General features: G+C 40.7%; 1 protein-coding gene across 8 annotated transcripts in view; it reads left to right on the forward strand.

The window, feature by feature from the left end:
- osbpl8 (oxysterol binding protein-like 8) overlaps window positions 1-21,383 on the forward strand; it is a 416,034-nt gene that overhangs the window by 87,183 nt on the left and 307,468 nt on the right. For 6 of the 8 annotated variants that reach the window (XM_043708791.1, XM_043708786.1, XM_043708784.1 and 3 more), the window contains one exon: window positions 12,230-12,283. The exons of 1 other annotated variant lie outside the window; for it this stretch is intronic. In XM_043708791.1, coding sequence (XP_043564726.1) covers window positions 12,230-12,283 — 54 coding nt within the window. Of the gene's footprint in view, window positions 1-10,282; window positions 10,843-12,229; window positions 12,284-21,383 lie in introns of those variants that run through there. One more of the 8 variants, XM_043708787.1, reaches the window with a different exon arrangement.

The following is a 21,383-nucleotide window of genomic DNA, read 5'->3' on the forward strand; positions in this document are numbered from 1 at the left end:
AGCAGTGATCGTGCTACTTTTCTTTTTAACATGGTAATTTTTTTTCTAATCTTCTGTTGGAGAAAATTATCTGAAATAAAACAGAGATTGCAAATAAATCTATCCCTGAAGGGTGACTCAGTGGTTAGCATTGCTGCCTCAGAGTGCGAGGAACCTGAATTCGATTCCAGTCTTGAGTGATTGTGTGGAGTTTGCACTTACTCCCCGTTTGAGTGGGGGTTTCCGCAGGTCCTCTGGTTTCTTTTCACAGTCCCAAGATATGCGGGTTAGATGGATTGGTTGTGCTAAATTGTCCATGGTGAATTAGGGATGTGCAGGCCAGGTAGGTTATCCACTGTAAATGTAAGTTTACGGGGATAAGATAGGGGGTTGGGTCGGGTAAACTCAGTGTGCTGAATATTGTCTTTCCGCACTGTAGGGATTCTGTGATTCTCTGATTCTAAATTGTTATTTAATATTGTCAGTTATGAAAAGTACCCAATAATGTGGTACTTTACCTTAAAAGGAAATGTGTCAAAAAGGGCTGCAGTGCCTGATTATTAACAGCCAAGGATGTTTCTTAAATTTTCTTGCCTGGAAATAAGTTCCATTTGATTTGTTTTTGACAGTTGTAATTGAGGTGGAGACCTTTCCTGTAAAAGAATATTTGCAAGATTCTCTTTTGGGTTGTGGAAATATCCAACGCAAATTAACAGTCTCGCGGACTTGGATGGAATTGTTGTTAGCTCTGTGTGAAGAAGGCCTTTATGTGCGCCTACATGTTTCAGTATTGGGGTTTGGGGGCACTAGGGTTATATCATCTGCATACAGATGAAGATGTATGCTGACTTCAAATTCACATATGAAGCCCTGTAAGAAAGTGGCTGAAATGCTTTTAGCTAACAAAAGCATGGAACTTGAGTTTTTGCCTTCGATTTGCAGTTCCAGTCATCAAGGCAACTGACTCAATAGAACTTGTGTGAACCTTCACATTTAAGCAGCATTTAATGATTAACAGCATGGTTGTTTATGAACAAAAACACTAAGTTAGGAACTAGGACTTTGTGATGCATTAAACTTTTGCCTTTTACTGAACACTATGTACAGCCATGATCACATTGAATGGCGGTGCAGGCTCGAAGGGCTGAATGGCCTACTCCACCTATTGTCTATTGATCGTAACTAGGGATTTCCAAGACTTAAAATTAAGCAGGATGCTCCTTAATTTCACAAACCCCAGTTTTGATGTTCATTTTTTTGCAGTGAGATTTACTTTGACTGAGTCAAAAGTTATGGCGTTGGATAACACAGCTGTTTAGGCAGCATCCGAGGAGCAGGAGAGTCAACGTTTCGGCCATAAGCTCTTTATCAGGAATGTTTTACTTTGACTCCATGTCACTTTTCCCACTGTTTAATTTGAGGAGGCATTTTGCAGCTTTGGTGTTCCCTGAAGTATTCCAGAAGTTATTGTTTGTAGATCAACGAACTGTGTAAGGGAGTGTTCCTCTTTTGAGGAAATACAAATCATTAGAAGGTTGATGACATTGCTTCAGCTATCTTGTAATCAGTTAGAACTTACTCTCTCAGAACTTTGTCTGGAGAAATCTGACTTGGGAAATGGAGAATTACAGGGAGGTGGAAAATAACTTTGCAAACTAAAGCAAGTCAATGATAGGGGTTAAAATAAATTGGTTATTTTTAGGATATCTCATGACTGAAGGAAATGGCTTCTCACTTCACAGTGGAAAGTATGTGTCATCATTTAACTGCTAATCCATTTGTATAACTGTTAAGCAGACGCGCAGTTTGATGTGCAAATATGCTTTGACTTTGAGTTGACATACTTTGTTTATTTCTGTAGTGTCAATTTCTTGAGATTATACCAGGGTGTGGAGAAGGAGTTGATTTACATATCTGGTGACTACATCTTGCTGCCCTCAAAATCTTGATTGAAAGACAAAATTGAATATAATTTTTGATGGTTTATTTTAGCTGACAGAGGAAGTGGGTGTGACTTTGAGTTTCCTGCCAAAAATCTGTCAGTTTTATCATTTTCAGAGTTTCAGAATTGCAGACAGCAGACAAAATTTTCTGTGCATTTTCGTCTTAATGATTTTGAAATTTGCACTGCCCTTGGTAACGTGCTGGTCTTTTACATAACTTTGAAAACCCTGATGTTATGTCAAATACAATAGACAATAGGTGCAGGAGTCGGCCATTTGGTCCTTCGAGCCAGCACCACCATTCATTATGATCATGGCTGATCATCCACAATCAGTATCCTGTTCCTGCCTTATCCCCATAACCCTTGATTCCACTATCTCTAAGAGCTCCATTCATCTCTTTCTTGAAAGTATCCAGAGACTTGGCCTCCACTACCTTCTGGGGCAGACTCTCTGGGTGAAGAAGTTTCTCCTCAACTCTGTTCTCAATGGCCTATCCCTTATTGTCAAACTGTGTCCTCTGGTTCTGGATTCACCCATCAGCGGAAATGTGCTTCCTGCCTCCAGACTGTCCAATCCTTTAATAATCTGAAACCAAAAGAGAAAATGCTGGAAAATCTCAGCAGGTCTGTAAGGAGAGAAAAGAGTCTAACTGACCCTTCGTCAAAGCTTTTATCCTTTAATAATCTTAAGTCTCCATCAGATCCCCTCTGATCCTTCTAAACTCAAGCGTATACAAGCCCAGGTGCTCCAATTGTTCAACATATGATAGCCCCACCATTCCCAGAATTGACTTCATGAACCTACGCTGCACTCCCTCAATAGCCAGAATGTCCTTCCTCAAATGTGGAGACCAAAACTGCACACCGTACTCCAGGTGCGGTCTCACGAGGGGCCTGTCCAGTTGCAGAAGGACCTCTTTGCTCCTATACTCAATTCCTTTTGTTATGAAGGCCAGCATGCCATCAGCTTTCTTCACTGCCTGCTGTACATTTGTCATGCAGAGATTCGAATTTTATGGTGCTTTCTGTACTTATGAGCGGAACGAGCCTTTCAGACCCACAGGCTTTTTTTTGACCCTGAATTGGATAATGGCCATTACATATCTCAATTTCATTGGCTTGCTGTTCCTTCAAATTGTCTAGCACCATTAATTGAAAATGTATCACTTCCCAGATTGAAAATTTCAATTGATCCAATATTACTTGTCTTTTGAGGGAATTGAAGTACCAATGTTAACGTCCTACCATCTTCTCCTTGAATGCCCCACCAGAGTGAATAGTTTCTTGATACGTTCTCTTGAATTCCTTCATAATTTTGAGTGCCTCTGTTTGATCACAAATTAACAGAAAAGAACATTTTTTTAACTGCCTTCATAAGATAATCCTTACATCATTGTGCTAAATCTCTTTGTGCCTAAAGTAAATTGAGTATTGCCGAAACTAATGCCAAAAACTGGACGTGGTATTCCAGATGGGGTCTAGCCAAGGCTCTCTGAAATGGAAGAATCACTTCCACTTGCCATTTTGAATTATTTTGTGCACAAACTTTTAGTGGTTTTGCATATGAACATCTAAACCTCATTGCTTCACTACAACTCTCCATCTCTCATAACTGCAAAAAATGTTTTGGTTATCTTTTTTTCTCAGATATGTAGTGACTCATCACATTCACTCACCAACATTGCACTTCTGCCATCTTGTTGCCAACTCGTTTATCTGATAGGAACATAGGAACAACATTCAGTTTATGTCAATGGTAATCAAAAATCTATGAATGTCTACCTTAAACATACCCAAAGAAGAGCCCCCAAAGTGCACTATCCCTTCTTTAGGTTCCTGTTGTTGCTTTTTATTTAGCTTCCTAATTGATAGGCCCAATTTTGCAAACAGTATGTACAACTTTCCTGTTCATTCAAATCATTGTTGAGTATGTATCATGGAAAACTGAAATGCTGGGTAACATCTCTGGCTGAGAACCAGAGATCAGACTCTTATCCTTAATCCATCTACTACCTTCCAACAAACTACGAATGTAAATTGCAAACCTGGCTCCAGTTCCATATGTTTCCATTTTTTTTCTAATTTTCTCTTGTGCGCAACTTTATTAAATACAGTAATATATTGTTGGGTCTGTGGTTATCATGTTTCTCTCGTCACTTCCCGAGTTAGTTAACTAATGGAAGTACACTTTCAAACCAGAATCTCAATTCCTGATTCGAGAGAGCTTTGAAAGATTACAGGTCAAAATTCTGCAATTTCCCCAATTGTTTCGTTTGATAGCTTGGGGTGAAAAGTATTCAGTCTTGAAGACTGTCTATCTCAAGACCCATTATTTTCTTCTTTACGAGTTAAAAATGCATTAAATGTTCCTTTCTGTGACTTAATTTTAGTTTTTCCTACGAGTGGTAGTTTGCCCTCTTTCTCTGAGAAAATGGATGCAAAGTATTTCTTCAAGTCTGCCATTTCCTTAGTTCACTTCAGTGTAATTTTCATAGTCCAATCATCCCATTACCGTCTTTGTTTGACGCATTTTTAAAAATGTTTAAGCCCTTATCGTTGTTCAATTCTCTTCTCTCTCTCTGCCAGTTCAAGAAATTGTAAAAGTTGAGAACGTGCAATCAATGCACAGTCATTCTGATAGTTGATGTTATGCCCTTGTTGACACTGAAAGAAATTTAATTTGATGTGATATTTTTGAGTAAGTCTTACAAATGTTTGTGCACTTTTGAAGTTTGGTGATCACCAGTGATTCAAATACTGGTGTATGCTCCAAAGAAATCTTTGCAGTTTGCCAGGACGCTTTAAGCAATACTGGTTGATTCCAGAAATAAATGTTTCTCTTGAGCTGTGAACCTCCTTCTTTCAAGATGTTACCTCTCCAAGACCTGAGTGAGGAGTTCTGATTGTGAAGTGGAATTTCATAACTTGAAACAGAATAAAGGTATCTGTTCCAATAACTTTCATTTAAACATTGTTCCATAAAGCAAAATAATTATGTTGAATTTCCCAGTGGGAGATCTTCCAGGCTCTCTCTTGATTTTTTGCACTTTGAAGGACTTGTTGTTCAAAGTGGAAATCAAACTCCAAATGGTTTCCTTTATGATTGCTGTTGAGATAACATGCCAGTCTGTCTGCAAAAAATCAATAACAATCAGCAATGTGACTCCTGGCAGTCACTACTGTGTCTATTACTTAAAAGTCTCATGGCCTTTCTTTATTACACAATGAAGAGTGCAGGAGGGCATATATTGAAATGAGACATCAGCCCGTTGAAGCTTCAACACAAGAGTCTATTTGCATTCCACACAGCAAAATCAGTGTGCCATATACATAGCTAAGCATTACACAACCAACAGGTCAGAGGCAGCTCTACCACATCGAGTGGTGAATGGTGATGGAAAATTCAACAGCTCACTGGAGAAGGAGGCTCCACAAATATCCCATCCTCAAAGATGTGGGAACCCAGCACATTGATGTAAAAGACAAAGCTTGAACCATTGTTTCCATATTCAGCTAGAAGTGACAAGTGGATGATCCACCTGTCTCCTCCTGAAGTCCCCAGTAGTACTAGTTTTCAGTTCAGTTGATTCATCGTTGATGTCAAGAAATGGCTGAAGGCAATACGACAAAGATTCTGAGCTGAAAAAAACATTCTGGCAATAGTACAGAAGATTGTGCTCCAGGGCTAGCTGTGCCCCTTTCCAAATTGTTCCAGTACAACTAGAACACTGGCATCAGCCAACTAATGTTACAAATGTCCTAGATATGTCCTGTGTCCAAAAAAGCAAAACAAAATCCATCCTGGCCACTTACCACCTATCAATTTCCTCTCAACCATCAACAAAATGATGGATGACGTCATTGTCAGTGCTATTAAGCAGCACCAATAACGTAATAAAACTGTTCACACAATGCTTAGTTTGACTTGCGTCAAATAAACTTGGTTCCTGACCTCATTACAGTCTTGGTGCAAACATGGGCAGAGGAATTGAATTCCAGACCAGAGGTGAAGATGACTGTCCTTGTCACCCTCCATCATAAGGCCAGAAGCTTCTCTTTAGCTTTGACAAAGGGTCAGTTAGACTCGAAACGTCAGCTCTTTTCTCTCCTTACAGATGCTGCCAGACCTGCTGAGATTTTCCAGCATTTTCTCTTTTGGTTTCAGATTTCAGCATCCGCAGTAATTTGCTTTTATCCAGAAGTGAGGATGTTCACTGATGATTGCACAATGCTCAACACCATTTGTGATTCCTTGCATGCTGAAGTGATCCCTGTTGAAATGCAGCAAGACCTGGACAACATTCAGTGGCAACTAATGTTCATGTCATACAACCAAGCGATGACCATTTCTAACAAGAGGGATTCTAAACATCAATCTTTCGCATCAGGACCTCGCTATCAACATCCTGAGGGTTACTATTTTTGCCCACAAAGTGAACTTGACCAGCTCTTCAAATTGTGTGGTTGGAAGAGCAGGTCAGAAACTGGTCATCTTGCAGCAAATAACTTACCACTTGATTCCAAATGCCTGTCAATTACAAGGCACAAGTCAGGAGTGCGATGGAATACTCTCCACTTGACTGGATGGATGCAGCTTTACCTGAACTCTCGAAGGCTTGACACCATTGAGGACAAAGCAACCTGCTTGACAGATGAGTCAACATTCAGAATCAAAAACAGAAATTGCCGAGCAAACCCAGCAGATCTGGCAGCATCTGTGGAGGTAAAACAGAGTTAATGTTTTGGGCCCAGAGGCCCTTCAGAACTGATTATAAGAACCTAAGAAATAGGAGCAAGGGCAGGCCATCTGGCCTGCTGAGCCTGCTCTGCCAGTCAACAAGATTATGCTGATCTAGTTGTAGATGCAGATCCACTTATCTGCTAGCTCACCATAAGGAGAAAGTGAGGTCTGCAGATGCTGGAGATCAAAGTTGAAGTGCCCGAAACGTCGAATCTCCTGTTCCCTGGATGCTGCCTGACCTGCTGTGCTGTTCCAGCAATAAAGTTTCAACCTAGCTCACCATAAGCCCTTAATTTCTTTACAGTTCAGAAATCTATATATCCTTGCCTTAAAAACAAAAAAAGAGGTATCCTCAACTCCTTTACTGTGCAGGGAATTGCACATATTCACAACTGTTTGGGTGAAAAAGTTCCTCCTCAACTCAGTCCTAAATCTGCTCCCCTTTATGTTGAGGCTATGCCCCCTAGTTTTAATTTCACTCAACAGTGGGAATAATTTCTCTGCTTCTATCCAATCTATTACCTTATAATTTTATAAATTTCTATAAGATCCCCCAACATTCTTTGAGATTAGTATAGATCCAATCGACTCAATCTTTCCTCATAAACGAACCCTCAATTCCAGAATCAACTAAGTGAACCTCCTCTGTACCCCCTCCAGTGTCAGTACATCCTTTCTCAAGTAAGAAGACCAAAATAGTACTCCATATGTGACCTCACCAGCACTCCATGTAGCTGCAGCATAACATCCCTATTTTTAAACTCCTCCATCTCTCTAGCAATGGAGGGCCATATTCCATTTGCCATAATTACCTGCTACATCTGCAAACCAACTTTTTGTGATTCATGCATAAGGATACCTCAGTCCCTCTTCATAGCAGTTTGCTTCAGTCTTTTACCGTTTAAATGCTCTGTTACTCTGACCAAAATGGATGACCTTGCATTTACCAAGGTTGTACTCCATCTGCCACACCCTTGTGCACTCACTTAACATATGCATATCCCTCTGCAGGCTTCCAGTGTCCTCTGTACATTTTGCTGTACCCACTCATTTTAGTGTCACCTGTGAACTTTGACAAATTGCACTTGGTCCTCAACTCTAAATCATCCATGTAAATCATGAACAATTGTGGTACCAACATTGATCCCTGAGGCACACCACGAATACTGATCGCCAACTCGAAAAACACTCATTTATCCCCACTCTGGCTTTCTGTTGGTTAACCAATCTTCTGTTCGTGCTAATATATTTGCCGTAATGTCGTGCACCTTTTGTGCGGCACCTTATCAAATGCTTTCTGGAAATCCAGATTCACCACCTCCACAGGTTCCTCTTTGTCCACTGTGTTAGTAATGTCCTGAAATAATTCCAGTAAATTAGTTAAACATGGCCTGCATATCATGAACTCATGCTGTTTCTGCCTGATGGGACAATTTCTATCCAGATCTCTCTCTATTTCTTTCTTAATGATAGTTTCAAGCATTTTCCCCATTGCAGATGTTAAGGTAATAAGCCTCGAGTTAGCTGCATTTTGTGTACCTCCTTTTTTTAAACATTGGTGTCACGTTGCTATTTTTGAATCTGCCAGAACTGCCTCAGAGTCACGTGAATTTTTGTAAATTACCATGAGCACTTTTGTTATTTACCTCTATTATAGTTTCTCCTGTTATAGCTAGGAAGAGATTGGTATATAGGAAATGCTGAAGATGGGTTGGGGAGTGGTGGGAGAGGAGTAAATGATAGGTGGAGATGGAGCTGGGTGAGAGAAAAGCAGTTTAGCAGACAAAGGAATGAGCCGAAAATGTGTTGCTGGAAAAGCGCAGCAGGTCAGGCAGTATCCAAGGAACATCCTGTTCCTTGGATGCTGCCTGACCTCCTGTGCTTTTCCAGCAACACATTTTCAGCTCTGATCTCCAGCATCTGCAGTCCTCACTTTCTCCCTAGACAAAGGAATGACTCAAAGTCAGTCTGGGGGAATCGATAACTGCTAGTTTGGACCATTCTTAGCTGACAATAGACTGGTTGTAATCGCAGTCAATGTGATGGCAAGACCTGGAGTGTGGGAGTGGGTAAGGATATGGGAGAAGGTGTTCAGGCTCGAAAATTGCCAAACTGAATATTGAGTTCCATGGGCTGCAGAATCCCCAAACGGAATGTGAGATGCTGTTTCTCTGGCTTGCGCTGAGCTTCGCCGGAACACTGCAGCAAGTCTGAGATAGAGATCTTGGCCAAGGGACATGGTTGTGTGTTGAAGTTAGACAACAGGAAGCTCCGGATCGTTTTTGCAGGTGTAGTGTGGGTGTTCTGCAAAGTGGTTTCCCAGTCTGTTTCTCATCTTCCCATTGTAGAGGAGACCACATTGTGAACACTGACTAGATAGACTACATTGTGTGAAATGCAGGTAAATCACTGCTACTGGACAGACATTCCCCACCCCTTCTTCGTCACTCTTCCACAGGGACTGTTCCTTTTAGGATACACAGGTCCACTCCTCCACTGCCAATACCCTGTGGCACTTTCCCATGTAGTTGCAGAAGGTAAAACACTTATCCGTTTATTTTCTTCCTTCTCACTATCCAAGGCCACAGACACAGTTTCCAGGTGAAGCAGCAATTTACTTGCACTTGACTCAATGTCATCTGAAGAAGGGCTTATGCCCGAAACGTCGATTCTCCTGTTCCCTGGATGCTGCCTGACCTGCTGCGCTTTTCCAGCAACACATTTTCAGCTCAATGTCATCTACTCTATTTGCTGTTTACAGTGTGGTCTTCTCTAAATTGGGGTGATGAAACTCAAACTGGGCGACAGTGCGGGGTTACAATGATAGGGCTGAGTCTGGGTGGAATGCTTTTTGGAGGATGAGTGCAACCTCTTTCTGCAGTTGAAGGATTCCATGCTTTCCAGCATCTGCATTTCTTCAATTCTCTTTTTTTTTACTTTCAACTTTTACTCGGTTCAATAGCACACAATGGTAGCAGTGTGCATCATTAACATGGTGCAATTCAGTGAGCACACAAGTTCCTTTAACAGGACTTTCCAAACCTGTGACCTCAATTACCTAGAAGGACAAGGACAGCTGATACATGGGAACACAGCCACAAGCATGTTCCCTTGGTGGCATGTCATCTTGATTTGAAACTATATCACTGTTGCTGCATCAAAGTGCCAGAAACTCTGTAATGGTCAGGAAGGTGTTGCTGTGCCACAAGGACTGGAGTGAATCAAGAATCCTGCTCACCACCACTACCACCTCCAGGGCAATTAGAGATGGGCAACAAATGTTGGTCAAACAAATGAGGCCCACATCCTATGAATGAATAGAGCAAGTTATAATTACAAAGTCATGATAGTCCCAGCTTGTCTTCCATCCCCATTAACATTCCTGAGCAACACGTCTCTGTACCACCTTTCCCAAGAGCCTCAAAAATTCTGCATTCTGAACAAACTAAGGGTTTGTAGCTTGTCGTCTAAGAGTGTTTCTTCTGAACTCAGTTGTGCATAGTTTTCTCTCTCCCCTCACCTAAGTGTTGCAGTGCTCGATTCTAATTGATCGGTATACTTTTACATCTATGTGTGCTTCACCACATCCTGGAGAGATTGTTAACTACTCCTAACCTTTAAAGAGCTGTTTGCCATGTTGCTGCATACCTAGGGTTTAGAACAGTTAAGCAATGGTAAAATGTAGAATTTCAGTTTTGTAATATGTTGGATGAGAAGAGGGGAATGGGAGTGGAGGATTGAACGTGAATTAGAAATAACAAAGTGCAGGATAATTCTACTGAGAATGAGAGGCAACATGATAAAAAAAAAGGAAGAAAGGTTAACTTTGATCTTGACTGAGGAAAGCCGTGTGGTTTTATTTTGAACAAATGCTCTGGGTTTTTAAAAAATTATTTCACAAAGATTTCATTGCTGTGTGATGATCCTCTTTGAATCCTGAAAGTAGATGGCTAAAAATCTCATGTTTTTGCAACTGGGTGCATCTGTCATGGGATGGTGGGGGATGGGTGGAGAGGTGCAAAGCGTGGGTGGAAAGTTAGGTTGTTAGATGAGAAGGTAATCTTTTGTTAGTTAATGAGCAGGTAGAAAAATGGAAGATTTTAAACAGGGCAAGGTAATAATCAAGGTTTCAAAAGGAAAGAAAGAAGAAGTTGCAAAACCATCAGATAATGCACAGGTAAGTTTTTTTTATAAAAGTGCAGCATTTCACTTGGAAATTCTATCCCAGCTACAGTTTGGATATAGCTGTTTTAAATGGTATACATTAGCTTGGTGTATGATTATACACACATTAAAGATTGCAACACAAGATCAAGAATATTTCAAATTATCCTTGATTTTGTACCTAGAGTCATTGGTTACAAAAGCCTGAAGGCCATTTTCAGTTTGTAGAAGGCATTAGGTTGTGCATAGTTGTGTATAATTATTGATAATTTATGAAGGATATAACAAATGTGGAGTCACAAGTATCAATTTACTGGCATAAGAACAAAGGCATTGCAGATACGAGGACTCTTAAAAAAGCTGAAAATGCTGTTCCTTAAAGTTAAACTTTTAACTTAAAAGTTTCTTGTAGTTACAAGATGAATAGGAGGAGGTCTAGAACAAATTGTTTCTCTTGTAAAAATTATGTGCAGTGAAGATTAGCTTAGAATAGGTAAGTAAAGAAATACTAGTTCAGTTTGAAAGAATTAGATGAAGGAGAATAAGGAAGCAACAATATTTAGTCTCATTTTCAGATGAAATTATGATTGAGGCTAATATTATAATTTTACACAGACATGGGAGCAACTTTACTATCATCATCACACTTTAGTGTCACTGTATACAAGACCGAAGCTTAACTGGTGATGGAATGTTAACCTGGACTTCCCTGTGATCTAAGAATCAATTTTATTTTGAATTCTATGTTTCCTTTTTTTCCTAAGAAATCCTCTTGTCCCAGTAATAGTGTAGTTAGGCACTGGGAAATAGAGCTATGGGATGTCAGGATACCCTGGATGGGACCATTTGAAGACTGTTGCAGACAACTAAAATGTCTGTATGTTCAGACAGTGGCTCAAATGAACTTTTCTCATGCAGTTTTGGTAGGATTAGAGATCAGGTTTGGTCTCAAGGCTAGAAGGTCACAGCAACGGGCTTGTTTGGCTTGTCTGTCTGAAATTTGCTACCCCTCTGCCATTTTTACGAAAGTCATTGAGATTATTGGTACAACTTGAGAACCTGCAATTCATGTTTGAGTATCAGACATTATCCATATAATTCAGGGTCATGAGTTATAATTTACCTCACTGCTTGCAGGTTGTAAACAGGTACTGCAGTTGAACATGCAAGATTGAGGAAATAGTTGAAAAATGACTTTAATCCTAAATCTTTAATTCTACAATGGTTAAGCTATTCATGTTCATAATATAGTGATCAAAGAAAGTGCAATACACTAATAATTTCTGTTCTTTCATGTGAGATGTTTGTATTTCCAACCCTTAGACATTTAAAAGGTTGTACCTTTTGTCAAAAGCTTTGTTCTAATAGTTCTTATGTTTTACACTCTGTTTATCTTTTAGATAAGGCTAAAAAAACAAGTGGCAGACTTGCAACACAATTTGCAAAATGCTGAGGTAAGGAGATTAGGAATAATGAAGTTAAAAAACACTGTGCTAAGTCTGCATTACTATTGATCAACTTTTAGAATTCTCAAGGAAACTGTGAGATGACAGTCAATCTGATTTGATGATCTGCCAAAGCTAAAATCTTTCGATTGAGAATAGTATGCTGCTGAAGAGACTGAATTCAAAGTTTGTGAGAAGAGTTGTAGCTTGGGTGCTCGTTGTTGTGGTTCTGTTCGCCGAGCTGGGAATTTGTGTTGCAGACGTTTCGTCCCCTGTCTAGATGACATCCTCAGTGCTTGGGAGCCTCCTGTGAAGCGCTTCTGTATTGTTCCCTCCGGCATTTATAGTGGTTTGTATCTGCCGCTTCCGGTTGTCAGTTCCAGCTGTCCGCTGCAGTGATCAGTATATTGGGTCCGGGTCGATGTGCTTATTTGCATGGGATTTTGTACACTACATTGGTTTTGCTCATGCTGGGTATCGGGTCCTTCGTTCTGGTGAGTTGTTGTCTGAGAGTGGCTGTTGGTTTGTGTGCTGTTATGAGTCCTAGTGGTCGCAGTTGTTTGGCTGTCAGTTCAGAAATGTTCTTGATGTATGCTAACGTGGCTAGTCCTTCGGGTTGTGGCATGTCCTCATTCCGTTGTCTTTCCCTTAGGCATCTGTTGATGAAATTGCGGGGGTATCCGTTTTTGGCGAGTACATTGTATAGGTGTTCTTCTTCCTCTTTTTGCAGTTCTGGTGTATTGCAGTGTGTTGTGATCCTTTCGACCTGTGTCTTGATGCAACCTCTTTTGTGTATGTTGGGGTGGTTGCTTTTGTAGTTTAGGACTTGGTCAGCCACACACACAGACCAAGTCCTAAACTACGAAAGCAACCACCCCAACACACACAAAAGAAGTTGCATCAAGACACTGTTCAAAAGGATCACAACACAATGCTGCACACCAGAACTGCAAAAATAGAAAGAAGAACACCTATATAATGTATTCGCCAAAAACGGATACCCCTGCAAGTTCATCAACAGATGCCTAAGGGAATAACAACGGAACGAGGACATGCCACAACCCAAAGGACTAGCCACGTTACCATACATCAAGAACATTTCTGAACTGACAGCCAGACTACGACAACCACTGGGACTCATAACAGCACACAAACCAACAGCCACTCTCAGACAACAACCCACTAGGACGAAGGACCCGATACCCAGCATGAGCAAAACCAATGTAGTGTACAAAATCCCATGCAAGGACTGCACAAAACACTACACAGGACAAACAGGAAGACACATTAGATTTGATTAGATTAGATTACATTACATTACATTACAGTGTGGAAACAGGCCCTTCGGCCCAACAAGTCCACACCGACCTGCCGAAGCGCAACCCACCCACATCCCTTCATTTACCCCTTACCTAACACTACGGGCAATTTAGCATGGTCAATTCACCTGACCTGCACATCTTTGGACTGTGGGAGGAAACCGGAGCACCCGGAGGAAACCCACGCAGACACGGGGAGAACGTGCAAACTCCACACAGTCAGTCGCCTGAGGCGGGAATTGACCTGGGTCTCTGGCGCTGTGAGGCAGCAGTGCTAACCACTGTGCCAACATGCCGCCCACAGCTAAAGGTCCGCATCCATGAACACCAACTAGCCACGAAACGACTTGACCAGCTATCCTTAGTAGCCACACACACAGATGACAAGCAACATGAGTTCAACTGGGACAACACTACTATTATCGGACAAGCCAAACAGAGAACAGCCAGGGAATTCCTAGAGGCATGGCACTCATACACTGATTCAATCAGCAAACACATCGACCTGGACCCAATGTACCGGCCACTGCAGCGGACAGCTGGAACTGACAACCGGAAGCGGCAGATACAAACCACTATAAATGCCGGAGGAAAGATGACAGAAGCGCTTCACAGAAGGCTCCCAAGCACTGAGGATGTCACCTAGACAGGGGACGAAATGTCTGCAACACAAATTCCCAGCTCGGCGAACAGGACCACAACAAAGAGACTGAATACTGATGAGATTGCTTCAGTCACTTCTACATTTCACTACCTGACTCTGTAAGGAATAGTTTAATAAATATGATTAACAAAATGGCAGAATATTAATGAGGTGCTGAATTTGAAGAATGGGGGCTGAAAAATGTGTCGCTGGAAAAGCGCAGCAAGTCAGGCAGCATCCAAGAAGCAGGAGAATCGACGTTTCGGGCATAAGCCCTTCTTCAGGAATGTGAACAACTGTGGAGAAATAGCTTTGGATTTAAAATGTAGTGTCCCATAAGGATGGATTGTTGAAATCTTAATGAAGCTAAATTTAGGTGAATACGTAATGATACAATTCTTTATTTAGACAGTGTATACCACTAAGTTTCTAGCAGATGCATAATTGTGTTCTCTGAGGGCACATCAAACCACATGTTGTATATTGGCGGCGGGTGGGGGGGTGGTGCCATGATTCAGCAGTTGTTAAAAACCAGGCTGGAGAGACATCAAATCTAGAAAATTATCCTTTTTTTCTTGATAACTGTGCAGCAACATTCACAAGACTGAATTTTGTTCACTTCGAATTTCTGACTACGATTACTGTGATGAAGTTCATTGTTGAATTCCTCACGTTACTGCTTTCTTTAGACTTGAAGAGGTTGATGACAGTTAATCCCTGAGTCAGAAGGTCCTCTCTTCAAATCCCAACCTTAGACTTGAAGACATTTTATATTCGTTAAAAAAAACACAAGGTTGAAAACTGGTCAGCTAAGCAAGCTGTATGGGCTGCATTTCACTAATTTCGATTTGTTTTGTTTCAGTAAATTTGAAAAGAAGAAATCTTTTAGGAAGGAAAGGTTACATTTAAAATGTAGTTGACTTTGAAGCAATGTAAATGGAAGGAAATGGCTGGTGGAAGTGGTTGGAGTAAGGTGAGACAAGCACTTTGAAGCAGAGAGCAAAGAATCTCAAATACTTTGAGCACAGGTGAGCAATGAAGTGCTCACTTGTGCAGTGCAGTGGGATGCTACTTCAGTCTGTAAATTAGAACTTTGGAATTCAGAGATGGGGAAAAAAAGCAGTAAAGCAAGTGATAAAGACATGGATTTTAAGTTTAATTCATTGTGATGTTTTCAGATGAACTCGCATAAATATGTGAAAGGAAACTAAGCCTACAGTTGCCTTGGTTCTGAGAGTTCGGCACACCGAGGTTGTGCTCTCAATGCTGTAAACGGAGAACATTAGCAGGCCATTCAGCCCACCAAGTCTGGCCTGTCATTCAATATGATTATATCTGCTTGAACGCTTTAGTGCCTTTTATCCACCTCATCCCTACAATCCTGTTGCCATTAATAATCAGAAACCTATCAACCTCTACTTTAAACATGCTAAGTTACTGAGCTTTCACATCCCTCATGTTAGAGACATCCAAAGAGTCACAACCCTGATGAAAACAAAATTATCTACCTCTTGGACCAAAGTGATATTTTCCATATTTTTAAATTATGTCCCAGTACTAGATTCCCCAGTCAAAGAAACATTTTACCTTCATCTACCATGTCTTCTCTGTTTCAGTTGTTTGTAAGTTTCAATGCATCATCTCTTAATTTCTGAAACTCTCGAGAACACTGGCCAAGTTTGACTAAGCTCTCTTCATAGTGCCAGGATGAGAAAGTGTCCTAAGTCTGGTGAATCAACATGGTACTCCTTCGAAAATAATATCTTTCCTGAGGTGCAAAAACCAAAATTGCATACCCGACTCCTGATGTGAAAAATCAGGCTCTTCAATGTTTGAAGCAAGATTTTACTGCTCCTGTTCACAAATTGTCTTGAACTAAAGGTTTGCTATTAGCCTTTTTAGTCTTCTGAATAGCTGCTGCATCTTCATGATAGCCTTCAAGACTTAACAATAAGGATATCTGTGTCCCTTTGTAAATCTACATTTTCCAACCTCTTTCCGTTGAATAAATTCTCTGACATCTGATCTTTCTGTCAAAATATAACATCTTGGTGGTGGCGTGCCTATTCATCTACTGCTCTTGCTCTTTTAATTGGAAGTGGTTATGAGTTTGGAAGGTGCAAAGGAACTTTGGTGAATTTCTGAAGTGCATCTTGTAGATTGTATACTCAACTGCTACTGAGCATTGGTGGTCGGGAGAGTGGATATTTGTGGATGTGATGCTAGTTAACTGAGCCGCTGTGGGCTTCAGTGATTATAACGCATGAAATTTCACGAAGGCGATTGTTAGATTTTCTCTTGTTGGAGATGCTCATCGCCTGGCAGTTGTGTTGCATTAATGTTACTTGCCATTTGTCAGACCAAACTTGGACATTGTCCAGGTCTTGCTTCATTTGAATGTTGTTACATGTTTTTTTCCTCACTTCCCCCTTTTATCAGTAGCAGCTATTTGATACCGTGTATTGGGAGAAGAGAGGTTGTGATCTTGACTACACAGACAGTCATTATCTCCACTTTCTTGTCTACTTCCCACAACACTTCAACCCTTCCTACTTGAAGAACCATCTATCTCCTCCTTTTATTTCTTCAGTGTTCCAGTGTCCTTGCACTCGGGTAGTGAATTTTACAGCTTCGTGACCCATTAGAAGAGGTAATTTCTCCTCATCTGGGTTTGAAATCTGCCACACCTTATCTTAAAATGATGACCAATCATTGTAGATTGTCCCACAAAAGGAAAGATCCTTTCTATGAGTACCTTGTCAATTTTCTTTTAAGATAGCAGTGGGATCTTGGAGTTCTGGCAGAGGGAAGATTTGAGGTAAAGTTTTTTTCATAATGGAGGGATAAAGCAACATGAGATACGTGCTACCACCTATCATTGTTAGGACAATATTTTTACTCTTGGAAAATTGACCAGAAAAGAGGTTGAATTTTTATACCCAAAAACAATCCTAGTCCAAATTTGTCCCCAAGAGGTAATTCAATTTGAGGTGATGCATTTTCCGAAGTCTAATTCTAGAGCGAATTATACAGTAAACGGAAGAGCCTTGGGGAAAGTTGATGAGCTGAGGGATCTGGGAGTTCAGGTCCATTGTACTCTGAAGATTGCTGCACAAGTGGATAGAGTGGTCAAGAAGGCAGATGGTATTCTTGCCTTCATCGGACGGGATGTTGAGTATAAGAGCTGGTAGATCATGTAAAAATTGGACATGACATGGGTTCGGCCGCATTTATAATACTGTGTACAGTTGTGGTTGTCACGTTACCAAAAGGATGTGGATGCTTTGGAGAGGGTGCAGAGAAGGTTCACAAGGATGTTGGCTGGTATGGAAGGTGCGAGCTATGAAGAGAGGCTGAGTAGGTTAGAATTGTTTTCATTAGAAAAAAGGAGATTGAGGGGGGACGTGATTGAGGTCTATAAAATCATGAAGGGTATAGACAAGGTAGATAGAGATAAGCTTTCTCCCAGGGTGAAGGATTCAATAACAAGTGATCATGCTTTCAAGGTGAGAGGTGAAAAGTTTAAGGAGGATACACGTGACAAGTAGTTTACACAGAGGCTGGTGGATGTCTCGATCTCATTGCCAGCAGAGGTAGTAGAGGCAGGCACTGTAGATTAATTGAAGATGCGTCTGGACAGATGCATGAGTAGGTGGGGAGCAGAGGGATACAGACGTTTTGGAATTGTGTGACAGGTTTAGACAGTGGATTTGGATTGGCCCAGGCTTGGGAGGGCCGAAGGGCCAAGTCACCCAGTGAAATATGTGGGTGGAAATTGCAAATAAGGAAAGAAATATCACTTGATGGGACTATAGGCCCCCGAGTCGTAAGAGAGGAATTGAGAAACAAATATGTCGGGAAATCTCCGATATATGTAAGCATGATAAGGTTGTAATAATGGGGGATTTTAATTTTCCAAACATTGACTGGGACTACCATAGTGTGAATGTTTGGATGCTGAAGAATTTGTCACGTGTTCAAGAAGCTTTTCTTTATTAACATGTGCATACATCTGCTGGAGAGGGAGCAAAATTAGATTTTCTTATGGGCAGTAAGGCAGAGCGGGTGACTGAAATAAAAGTGGGGGAACACTTTGGGTCTCGCGATCATAATTCTATTGCTTTCAAAATGGTTATGGAAAAGGATAAGCCTTCCATAAAAACTTGCCGTAAGGCAACTTTTACTGGTATGAGTCAAGAAATTCCAAAAGTTAATTGCAGTAGACTGTTTGCAGGTAAAAGGATGTCTGACAAGTGGGAGGTATTCAAGAGTATGATGATGAGAGTTCAGAGGTATTTTGTTCATGTTAGAGTGAAGGGTAAGGCTGGTAAGATTAAAGAACAATGGATGAATAAAGATATTGAGGTTTTGGTAAAGAATAAAGAAGAATTTTATTTTAGATATAAACAACTTGGTTCAGTTAAGCTCTTAATCAATGTAATGTGTCAGGGCATTCTTAAGAGAGAAATCAGGAAGGCAAAGAGGAGATATGAGATAGCATTGGCAGATGAGGTGTTGAGGATAATCTAAAGAAATTCTACAAATACATTAAGAGCAAGAGGGTAGTCAGAGAAAGGGTGGGGCTTCTTAAAGATCAAGGATATCATCTTTGTGTTGAACCCCAGATGAAATGAATAATTCACATCAGTTTTTACTGTGGGCAAAGAAATGGAGTATAGAGAATGCAGAGAAATAAAGTTTAGTGTTTTAAAAACAGTTCACATTACAAAAGACGAAGTTCAGGAGATCTTAGAGGATACACAGGTAGATACATCTCCAGGACCTGATATAATGTGTCCCAAACTTCACGCAAAGGAGGAAATAATGAGACCCCTTGCAGAAATATTTGCATCATCTCTGACTACAGGTGCCTAATGACATGAGGATGACTACTATTGTACCTTTAAGAAAGGTTGTAAGGAGAAACCAGGGAACTATAGGCCTGTGAGTGTGACTTCAGTTGTATGTAAATTCTCGGATTATAAAAGGTAGGATTTATGGGCATTTAGAGAAGCAAAACTTGATTAGGGATAGTCAACATGGTTTTCTGTGTGGAAACTAATGTCTCTCAAACTTGATTGAGTTTTTTGAAGAAGTTACCAAAAAGGGTGATGTCAGAGCAGTAGACGTTGTTTATTTGGATTTTAGTAAAGCCTTTGGCAAGGTTCTGCATAGTAGACTAATTAGTAAAGTTACGTCTCATGGGATTCAGGGTGAGCTTGCCAATTGGATACACAATGGCAGGAGACAAAATGTAATGGTGGAGGGTTGCTTTGCAGATTGGAGACCTGTGACCAGTGGTGTTCTGCAGGGATCAGTTCTGGGTCCTCTTTTGTTTGTCATTTATATAAATGATTTTGATGAGAATCTTGAGGACATGGTGAGTAAGTTTGCAGAAGACAAGAAAATTGGTAGCATAGTATACAGTGAAGGAGGTTATCTAAGATCACAGAGATTTTGTTCAAATGGGTCAATGAGCTGAAAAATGGCAGCTGGAGTTCAATCTGGATAAATGAGAAGTCTTGCATTTGGCATAACAAGCAACGGTAGGACTTATATAATTAATGCTCGGGTAGTGTTGTAGAACAGAGGGACCTCGGTGCAGGTACATAGTTGTTTAAAGTTTGCATCAACATGGAGTCAGGGTGGTTAAAAAGGCATTTGGAACATAGAACATAGAAGAATACAGCGCAGTACAGGCCCTTCGGCCCTCGATGTTGCGCCGATCCAAGCCCACCTAACCTACACTAGCCCACTATCCTCCATATGCCTATCCAATGCCCGCTTAAATGCCCATAATGAGGGAGAGTCCACCACTGCTACTGGCAGGGCATTCCATGAACTCACGACACGCTGAGTAAAGAATCTACCCCTAACATCTGTCCTATACCTACACCCCCCTTAATTTAAAGCTATGCCCCCTCATAATAGCTGACTCCATACGTGAGGAACTTGTTAAATGTGTTCAAGAAAGTTTTCTTTATCAAGATGAAGACGTCATACTAGGCAAGGAGTAAACCTGACCTCTTGAGAAATAAGGCAGATTGGAGTGTTATTGGGGAAGCTCTTTGGGACTAATAATCATAATTCTATTAGTTTTAAAATAGTTATGGAAAAGGATAGGCCTTATATAAAAATTAAATTTCTTAATTGGATTAAGGCAAATTTTGAAGGCACGACACAAATAGTCTTTCGCAGGTAAAAGAATGGCTGGTAAGTGGGAGGCTTTCAAAAGTGAGATAATAAGAGTTCAGAGGCGTTACCTTATATGTCTGACTTAGAGGAAAGGGTAAGGCTAGTAAGAGTCAGGAACAATGGATAAAAATATTGAGACTCTGGCCAAAAATAGGAAGGAGGTATGTTAGGTATAAACAACTGAGATCAAATTATTCTCTTGCAGTGTATAAGGGGAGTAAGGACATTCTTAAGTGGGAAATCAGGAGGGCAAAAAATGGAGTTCGAGATGGTCTTGGCAGATTAGATTAAGGAGAATCCAAAAGAGCAAAGAGCAACTGGGAAGAGAATAGAGCCACTTTAAATCAATGAGGTCATCAATGTGTGGAACTACAAGAGATGGGAGAAATACAAAATAAATATTTCACATCAGTTTTTAATGTGGAGAAAGATAGGGAGGCTAGGCAACTCAGGGAAATCAGTATTGATATCTTGAAAACAGACAACATCACAGAAGAGGAGGTACTGGAGATCTTAAAAAAGATAAAGGTGGATAAATCTCTGGGACTTGATCAAGTGTATCCCAGGACATTGTGGAAAGTTGGGGAAGAAACTGTGTGGCCCCTAGCAGATATATTTGCATCAGCTATAGCCACACTTGAGAGGCTGAAGGACTGGAGGGTGGCTAATGGTGTGTCTTTATTTTTAAAAGGCTCTAAGGAGAAGCCTGGGAACTATTAATCAGTGAGTCTGATGTCAGTGATGGGTAAGTTGTTGGAGGGGATTCCAAGAGTTAGGATTTACGTGCATTTGGAGAGACAAGGACTGATTTGGAATTGTCAGTGAGGCTTTGTTGATGGGAAATTGTGTCTCATGAACTTGATTGAGTTGTTTTGAGTATGTAATCAAAAAGATTGATGAGGGCAGAGTGGCAGACGTTGTCTACATGGACTTTAATACTGCCTTTGACAAG

The sequence above is a fragment of the Chiloscyllium plagiosum genome, chromosome 19, assembly GCF_004010195.1.
Source record: "Chiloscyllium plagiosum isolate BGI_BamShark_2017 chromosome 19, ASM401019v2, whole genome shotgun sequence".
Lineage (NCBI taxonomy): Eukaryota > Metazoa > Chordata > Chondrichthyes > Orectolobiformes > Hemiscylliidae > Chiloscyllium > Chiloscyllium plagiosum.